General features: G+C 53.1%; 2 protein-coding genes across 2 annotated transcripts in view; both read left to right on the forward strand.

Moving 5' to 3' along the window:
- Window positions 1–4863, forward strand: part of MONBRDRAFT_28516 (uncharacterized protein) — a gene marked incomplete at both ends in the record, with an annotated part of 6270 nt that extends 1407 nt beyond the window's left edge. Inside the window, 14 exons of the mRNA XM_001748872.1 lie at window positions 37–2241; window positions 2317–2388; window positions 2517–2632; window positions 2779–2859; window positions 2936–3032; window positions 3140–3233; window positions 3305–3398; window positions 3493–3558; window positions 3876–3931; window positions 4021–4095; window positions 4209–4359; window positions 4439–4586; window positions 4674–4716; window positions 4806–4863. Coding sequence (XP_001748924.1) covers window positions 37–2241; window positions 2317–2388; window positions 2517–2632; window positions 2779–2859; window positions 2936–3032; window positions 3140–3233; window positions 3305–3398; window positions 3493–3558; window positions 3876–3931; window positions 4021–4095; window positions 4209–4359; window positions 4439–4586; window positions 4674–4716; window positions 4806–4863 — 3356 coding nt within the window. The remainder of the gene's footprint in view (window positions 1–36; window positions 2242–2316; window positions 2389–2516; window positions 2633–2778; window positions 2860–2935; window positions 3033–3139; window positions 3234–3304; window positions 3399–3492; window positions 3559–3875; window positions 3932–4020; window positions 4096–4208; window positions 4360–4438; window positions 4587–4673; window positions 4717–4805) is intronic.
- Window positions 4864–5650: 787 nt separating this feature from the next.
- MONBRDRAFT_38516 (uncharacterized protein) lies at window positions 5651–8656 on the forward strand (the record flags this gene model as incomplete). The annotated part of the gene is made up of 14 exons (XM_001748873.1): window positions 5651–5704; window positions 5835–5951; window positions 6030–6070; window positions 6151–6217; window positions 6310–6435; window positions 6576–6684; window positions 6803–6959; window positions 7078–7264; window positions 7359–7423; window positions 7555–7609; window positions 7699–7902; window positions 8061–8144; window positions 8241–8523; window positions 8633–8656. Coding segments are annotated over 14 exons (1572 nt in total), but the record flags the coding sequence as incomplete, so codon positions are not given.
- Window positions 8657–9145: the final 489 nt, after the last annotated feature.

The following is a 9145-nucleotide window of genomic DNA, read 5'->3' on the forward strand; positions in this document are numbered from 1 at the left end:
CGACTCTCGCCACCACCGCCGCCACCATCTCGGAAGCATCCTTGGCCAACAATGCGGTGACAACCCTGGCAGCCAACTCTGCCACAACCCACCCGTCTCCGAAACCCAACCCCACTGCCACTCCGGCAACAAGCGCTAGCGCACAACCCTCTGGCCCCGCCGCCGACCCCCAACCACCCCTGACGACGCAGCCACCCGCCCCTTTGCTCACCAACACACCAGCAGCACAGTCTGATTCCTTGCACACATTGGCCTCGCAAGGGCCCTCACACACGAAAGCCGAGACGCCCCAGCCCCCCGGCTCCTCCAACTCCAATCCAGAGGCACGCCTCAACTTGGAAGGTCGCGTCAATGTACCAGCCACCATAAATCCCTCTCCACAAAATGAGGCTGCCCCGCCCTCCACCCAAGCCTCGACGGGTGGCCTTAGCCTAGGCGCGGGCCAGAGCCTGAGCACCGCCAATCCCACCCCTGCCGCCGGCTCCCCTCATCAAGGTCCCAGTTCACAAACTGCCGGCCAAACGGGTATGGCAACCGCAACCGCTCCTGACACTGTTGCCGCCACCCAAGCCCCGCCCTCAAGCACCCAAGCCCCGCCCCTAGGTCACCAGGGTGTCAGCAGCACCCTGGGCCAGGGTACAAGCCTCGGTGCAGGCCTCAATCCGGGCGCCACGGGCCAAAGCAGCCTGGGCCAAGGCACCAGCTTGTCCACACTTCAGGTCCCCTCGACCTTGCCAGCTCAGGACAACACCAATCCTACAAAGCCTGCCTCTGATCCTTCCTCTTCAAATGAGGATAGCGGTTCAAGCTCAGACTCCTCCAGCAGTAGCTCCTCGGGTTCCTCCAACAAAAACCAGGGTCCACCTGCTGCACCAAATGCGCCTTCAGCCAGCAACAACGCCGCTGGCACCCCACCGACTGCCACCGTCGTCCCCATGACAAACACCGCTACCACCACAACAACAACAACAGCTGCCACCGCGGCTACCCAAGGCCCATCCACCAGCCTGCAATCATCCCTGGCCGTCTCCGCCCCGAACAATGGCCCGAGCCCAACCAGCCAGACCTCATCACTCGCCGCTGCCACAGCAGCCGTGGACGCCAGACTGCAACAGCTGCGACAGCCCCTCCCTGCTCAACAACAGCTCAGCCCTCTTCAACTCCAACAATGGCACATTTTGCAAGCTCATCGACAACAGCAACAACAAAAGCAACAGCAACAACAAGAAGAGCAGATTCGTCAGCAGTCACAACAGCCGCCACAACAGCCACCACAACAGCCACCACAACAGCCGCCACAACAGCCACAACAGCAACCCCAGCCACAGCAGCCAGGCGTCGGACCCCAACCCAGTCACGCCCCAGGCTTGGCCAGCTCTGTCGCCGGTCATCCCGCTGGCACCGGCCTGGATGCCCCTGAATCCAACGTTACCCAGGCCCTGAATCGTCTTCGGCAGTCCTTTGAAGAAGCCAGCAGCAAGCTTGTCGCACACCACAATCAAACTCGTCGTCAAATTCAAGAAATTGAACTCGTGCTTCAGAACTTCGCTGCTCGAGGCAAGACTGCCACGACGGACGAGGAGTGCCTGCGATTTCAGCAAGCTCACCAGAAACTTCAGGCGCAACTTACCAAAATTAATAACAGGTTCTTGCAATGCCGGCAACAATACGAGGATCAACACTCGATGCTGGTCAAAACCTCGGCAGCTCAGCTGACCAGCAAAAGTTCGCCCGCGCCTTCTGATGCGGTGGCTCGGCTTCATCAACAGCGATCCCTCATGCAACAGCAACAACAGCGACAACAAGCACCACTGTCGCAACAGTTTGTGCCATCGTCATCCGCTCGTGCCCCGCCGACACCTTCCATGGTGTCTACTCTTGCAGCGCCGGTCGCCGCGAGTACAGGCCCTTCTCTCACTTCGGCTCAGGCCACACAAATGAAGGAACAGCTTCTCGCACAACAACGCTTCGATCAGCAGCAAAAACTCCATCAACTTCACCAGTATCAGCAGCAGCAACAACAACAACTGCTGGCACAACAGCAGTCGACCCAGCAGTCGACCCAGCAGCCTCCAGCATCAACGCAGCAAGCTGAAATGTCTCAACCACATCAGCAGCCAAATACCTCACTCGGTCAAGCCCAGGCCGTCTCTGCGGCCGGCCCATCGTCCGCAAGCAGTGATACAGGCGCCCAGCAACAGCGTCTCGGCACTCGTCCCACCCCTGCTCCCACCAATCCAGGTTGGTTATTTTGATTTTGTTACTCACCTCACCAAACTGCAATATATTGATAGACGTCTTTCTCTGTCCATCTAGGCATCAAGGCTTCGCGATCTGCCTCTCGAAGCTCTTCTCACAAAGGATCGCCAGATACCAAAGCCCGCACTGGTCAGTTTTTATTTTCGTCTCCCTTTTTTTAAAAGGGGAGGGAGGGTGTTCATTTGATTTTGATCTTTCTCCGACAAAAGCTTGTTTGCGTGACGCTGATCCTACGTTGAATCTTGGTTCCACTGCAGCGCGTGCGAGTGTGGGTGGCAAAGGGAGTAAAAGTGGTGCTAAATCATCTGCCACAGGCGCCGATTCTGCTTCAAAAGAAGCTGATGCGGCGTCCAAATCCAGCAAGGCGACGACGGTAGGTCCCCTCGGGTTCAGATTTGAGTCGCACATGCAAAGTAACCGACCTTGAGTGCGTTTTGTACCAAACTTAAGTTCCCCCCCCCGCCCCCTTTTTTTTTTTTTTTTCTATTTTTCTCTTTTGTTGGGATGGGGTTTTGTTAGTCGACGCTCGCCACTCCTTTGCCCGACTGGATCAACGATGGGAATATTGGCTATGCCGAGCAGCAGCACGAACAACTCAAGGTTTGACCCGTTGGATTTCTGCCACCGTGCCGTGGACGCAGGCTTCTCAATAGCAGCGTGTTATATCTCCCCATAGAGCCAAATCACAGCTTATCGCACCATTGTCAAAAACGAAGTTCTCACCCCCAGTATCCTCAAGAAGCTAGAGTTGGAAAAATATCCCATCAAACGCGGTGAGTCATTGCGCTGCAACCCTGTCTGTTGTCGTTCCCGTACTTCCTGACTTCGCTCGTTCTCTTTTTATCTTGCTTTTTCTTGCTTTTCAACTCAAAAACTACAGCCGTTCCTGAGATCAAGGCCCAGAACCCACAAGAGGTGGCCATTCCACCGCCCATCACGGAGCTAAACTTTAACCGTCCAGGCATGGACCAACCGTACGTCACAAACTGCTGCTTTCGTTCGCCTTCCAGACTTTCGACGAGTGCTGATCAACCTCGGCTGCTAGGCTCAACAAGCAAGTGCTGCAACAGCAGTACTTGGCCAGCATCGATAGCCGCATGGAAGTGCGACGCAATGTTCTGCGTCAATGGCGTGCTGAGGTGTGTCCGTCCTATCCGCGCCTCAGCAAGCTCGATGGTGCTATACATGCAGCTGCTCCGACATACCTGATTGGTCCCTTTGTGTGTCACTCAGCTCAAAAATGACGTCCCGAAAGCCTGGCCGGGCCACCTTGAAAGCAAGGCTTTTTCTCTGCTGGAGGTTTGTGGCACACGTGCACGCCTTCACTGGCCTTCGGACGCATCTGATGTCTGCTGAATTTGCTCGGTCTTCTTCCCGACTCCGCCAACCTGCACTTGGGCGTTAGTTTCAACGCGATCTGCGTCTCAAGCTTTCATCTCTGGAAAGATCCCTGGAGGCTCCAGTCCTGGCTTCAGCGCTTCACCGTCGCTCGCAAGCTGGGCTCGCACGCCGTGACATGGCCAAAGTCAAGGCAAGCTATGTCTCCTTTGCCGCAATCCCCCCCCCTTTCTGTCATGCGCACCGATGCGTGTGCTCATGGCTCCTCTGGCACTTAGGCTCTTGTGAAGCAAGTTGCTGAACACCATAAAGCGTTTCGTGAATTCCATCGCGGGTTAGTGGCTCTCCCAGCAGCGCAAAATTCACTTCACACTGCGCACTCTATGCTTGTACTCACTTGTCCCGCTCGCTTTTTGAATGTAGGGTTCGACGCTCCGTGTCTTCACAAGCTCGTCATGTGACAAACTATCACGACAAGCGCGAACGCGAAGAGCGCAAGTACGTCTTTGGGCGGTGATCCACCTGACTCCAGTGTGCTCCCCGCGCTTGGCTCATGCGATAAATTGCACCTTTTGCACCATGTGGCCGGATACCACTGCAATCGCTGATAGGCGCGAACAAGAGGCGACAAAGCAGCGCATGAAAATGTTGATGGAAAAGGACGAAGCAGGCTATCGCGCGGAAATTGCCAAGGGCAAGAATGAGCGTCTCAAGCTCCTCCTCAACAAGACTGATGAGCACATGAATCTCATGAAGAACATGGTGTGCCCCTTGCCGCGCTGGTGGCTCAGAACAAGCTCTTTGCCTTGCATTTGCTCACCCGAGTGCATGCTTGCAACAGGTTCAACAACATCAACAAGCAGAGCGCGCCCGTCGCCGAAGCACTGCCGATGGCCGAGACGAAGACGATGATGAGCCTCGCCCCACTGTCATGGTGCCCCTGCCCAGCGATGCCTCAGCGAGTTCCACTACGGAAGCAGGCGCCTCAGGTTTGCCAACGTTGCCGACCAACTGCGTGTCTCTTCGTGCTGCACGTGTCGACTGATGTCTTGTTCATGAAATTGCCTTGCACGTAGCGGAAACGAGCATCAAGGATGTCGAGAGCATTGCCGATCTCGAGTACGAGGACTTGATTGCGTTGGGCTGCTCGCATGCCTCTTTGTGCTTCTGTCGGGTCTTATTCTTTTGTGCTGTGTCATGTCCTACAGAGATGAGTTTGGCGCAGGTCACATTCTCAAGGAGAAGGTGCAGCAACCCAGCATTCTGGTCGGCGGCACGCTGAAACCCTATCAACTGGAAGGTAGGCCCAGGACTCTATGCCATCAGCAGCTATTCTGAGCCGAACTCACACATCCAAACACTTGTCTTGCAGGCCTTGAATGGATGGTCTCGCTATACAACAACCAGCTCAACGGCATCCTGGCCGACGAGATGGGATTGGGCAAAACTATTCAGGTAAACCCTGCACCACGACCTCTATCAATTGTCGCTGTGCTGACAAACCCCGCTTTTGCTGGACGTAGACCTTGGCCCTCATCACTTACCTCGTCGAATANAAGGTACGTGTCTGTTGAGATGCCCTATGCAAAGGCGTCCGTGGGCGCTCAACTTGTACAATTTGGGCTCCTGGTTGTAGAACAATTTTGGGCCTTTTTTGATTGTCGTGCCCTTGTCAACTCTATCCAACTGGTCCAACGAACTGCAACGTTGGGCGCCTTCGCTTCGCGTCATCGTGTTTTGGGGCGAACCTGAAAAGCGCAAGCAACTTCGCCAAGAGGTTTGTGCCCTCCTCTCAACAAAGCCCCGCCCCTTGCTGCCCTGTCATCAGATGGTGCGGTGTCAAGCATACTTTGCGGTCTTGATCCTCATTGTGTAAACTCGGGTCTTAGGTCAAGGCCGGTCGCTTCAACGTGGTGCTGACTACATATGAAGTAATTTTGAGAGAAAAAAGTATGGTCATTGGTTGTTTGTCCATTGTTGGGGTGGCAAGTGCGACCCCTCTCACACCATTCCGCCTGCGCCAGGCTTGCTGGGCCGCATCACGTGGCAGGTGATGGTGATTGATGAAGGTCATCGAATGAAAAATCATCAATCAAAGCTCTCACAGGTTGGTGTTTTTTTTTTTTTTTTTTTTTTTTTTTTTTTGTTTTTTTTTTTTGTTTTTGTTTTTTTGTGATTGAAGCGCGAGTCAGTACGTTTGCCTCATCTAAAGGAATTCGTACCGACACCCACGATAGACGCTAACACAACATTACACGACGCTGCGACGCTTGCTGTTGACTGGCACCCCGCTGCAAAACAATCTGCCTGAACTCTGGTCCCTTCTCAACTTTCTTTTGCCTACCATTTTCAAGGTCAGCTTCTGTCCTGCCATAGAGGACGAGCGCACATGACAAACAACAAATCGCGCTGATCTCTGATTCTTTTTCTAGAGCATGGCCAACTTTGAAGAATGGTTCAACAGTCCCTTTGCGTAAGTTGATGGAAGCCACTTTCTGCGCAGGCGTCGCTAAAGTTGTGCTGGCATCTTGCTCATCAACATGGCAATGGCAGGGGAAGCAATGAAACCCTCGAACTGAGTGATGAAGAGAAGATGCTTGTGATCCGCAAGCTGCACAAGGTTCGCTTGCAGTTGTTGTTGGCTCTTCATCACCTGACGTTGAAACGTGAGGCCGGTGTTCTGACGCCTCAAGTTGTTCGACTTTTTTGCAGGTCTTGCGACCTTTTCTGCTGCGCCGTTTGAAGAAAGATGTGGAGACGCAACTTCCCGATAAAGTTGAACACATTCTAAAGGTTGAGATGTCGGCCCTTCAACGTCAGCTTTACAAGCAAATGCATGTACGTGATCACCATTCGTGTCTCAAATTTGGAGAACATGACGATGCAGTATGCATTATTTACCGTGCGGCTGCCTGCTCTAGAAATACAATGTCATTGTCACGGGCGACATGGCCAAGAAAAAAGCCCATGGCCTGCAGAACACCATTGTGCAGCTGCGCAAGATCTGCAACCACCCTTTCCTGTTTCAAGAAGTCGAGCAAGATTTCTCGACACATGTGCATCAAAAACCAATCGCCATCCAAGACGGTGAGCGCTCCTACAACAAAAGAAAAATAGCAAAAGACCCGCAGGGTGTCACATGCGAGAAGAAACTCAAAGCCTGCCCTGATTGCCGATGTCTGTCTCATGGCGACATTTTTCTTAGTGGATCTGTGGCGCGTGGCTGGCAAATTTGAGCTGCTGACGCGCATGTTGCCCAAGCTCAAGGCGACTGGACACCGAGTGCTTATCTTTTGCCAAATGACCAGCCTCATTACCATTCTGGAAGATTTTTTCCCACTGATTCAAATTCGATCCATGCGGTACGTGTGATTTCTAGTGGCGCTGTGTTCTCCCAGCACCGTGGTTGCCGTCTTCCCGTTTTGTCATGATTGCAGAGGCTCTCCTGAATAAATGTGCTTTGACCGTGGAACGATATAGACTGGATGGTGCCACCAAGGCAGACGAACGCGCTTCTTTATTGCAACAGTTCAACGCTGCTGATTCCGACTATGATGTCTTTGTGCTCTCGACTCGTGCGGGTGGCCTCGGGCTGAATCTTCAGACAGCCGACACCGTCATCATTTTTGACTCCGACTGGAACCCTCATCAGGATCTTCAAGCGCAGGTGCGTCCAGCGGCGTAAACCATGATGGCGTGGGAGTTGCAGGAAGGTGGCACTATTTCTGCATTTTTGACCGCGCCGGCACACTTGTACCCAGGATCGTGCGCATCGCATTGGACAGCAAAACGAAGTGCGAGTCTTTCGTTTCGTCACAGTTCATAGGTACGTACTGTGATCTTGGAGCCGACCGAGACGTGTGCATTTCAAAGTCGCCGCTTCCTCATCTTACCCCTTGCCCCAATGCAAAACGTCAAAAAAAAATAATCTCGATGGCAAATCACTGCAATGATTAGCGTTGAGGAATCGATTCTGGAGGCAGCCCGCTTCAAGCTGGACGTTGACCAAAAGGTGGGATGAGCTGCCACGAATTTCGGACTCATTTGTTTGTCTTCTTCTCCGTGTTCACTGGTACATGCTCAACACGTGTGGTTTGATAGGTCATTCAAGCAGGCATGTTTTCAGGCCAAAAGGTTGACGCCAAGGTCCGCCAGGACTATCTGAAACAGCTCCTTGAGAACGAGCGGGTTGATGACGACGACGACGACGGCGAGGAAGAATCGGAGACTGTGACGTATCAACAGCTGAACCGGATGATGGCCCGAAATGAAGAAGAGTTGCAAACGTATAACAGGATGGATGAGGTACGAGGAAGCACATGGAGCGAGGGTTGATGGTTACAATTATTTTATCTCTCTCTCGGGGCGCTGTCTCTCTCTCTCTCTCTAGCTAGGAGATCAGGACGCCGTGTGCAGGAATGAATGTGCACATGCTCACGCTGCCGTATGTTGGTTTTGAATAGGAAATGAATGAAAATGACAAGCATTGGCAGAATGAGAGACGCCAGCAACGCCTGGTTGCCATGAGCGAGCTCCCGAAGCACTTTGTAGGTCTTTCGAGGCTTTGCCAAAACTCTTCTCGATTCTTCTTTGCTCTGGCTTACAATTCCTTTTTTTTTGCCTGTTCTCCTCCCACTCTTTAGGTCGACGATCGCTTTGTCAAGTCGGTGTCCGACTCTATCAAGGGCAAGACGGTTGAGCCTCTAGCCGCGCATCGAAAGCGTCGCACGGTCAATTATGCAGACGAGCTGACGGAGGAGCAGTGGCTGGCCAAGGTAGAATCGGGCGACATGGCGGAGGAGCTCGAAGCAGAACACGCGGCAAAGCGCAGCAAACTTGATTTGGAGAACACTGATTCTCAAGACGGCATGCGTCTGAGTTTCACAGCCGCTCTACGAGGCGATGAAAACACAAACGATGGTCTTGGTGCGTTGATGTGCCTCGCTCCACTAGCAATCGTAACGGAAGTTTTCGTCGTGCAGTAGCGCCATGCATAAACGTCTTGAACCAGCTCATCAGGGTCACATTTGTACAGGCACGGAATCTGAAGCGCCCAAGGGCCCGGATGAAGAAATGGATCCTGAAGCTTTCAACTCCCTGTTGACGTGTATTGACGATGCCATCGATCGCCAGGTAAGCGCGTGCGCTTGTTTTATCCTCTCTTCAAGCGTCCAATGCCCATTGCTAAACAATTGTTCTTTTTTTTTTTTTTGAAATCATTGGCAGGCGCGTCCCTTGGCCGATGTGTTGAATGTGACACTCAGAGACCTGCCTCCGCCAACCAAGAAAACGCGGTGCGCTCTTTTGTCATCCCGTTTGCGCTGTGCTCGATGATTGGGACTGATTTTTATGGCCCATTCTTGTGACCTCAGGCCCATGCTCGAGAGCATGGATGAGCTTCGCCAGCTGGTATCCGAAGGAGCCTACCGAACGCTGGGAGAAATGCGCCACCATGTGACTGCCAAACTCGACTACATTTGCCAGCATTTTGATGACGATGATCGCGTACGCACTGTGTGGTGGCGGGAAGGTTTTGCTTGTGAGGAGA

This window comes from Monosiga brevicollis, genomic scaffold (assembly GCF_000002865.3).
Source record: "Monosiga brevicollis MX1 MONBRscaffold_26 genomic scaffold, whole genome shotgun sequence".
In the NCBI taxonomy this organism is placed as follows: Eukaryota; class Choanoflagellata; order Craspedida; family Salpingoecidae; genus Monosiga; species Monosiga brevicollis.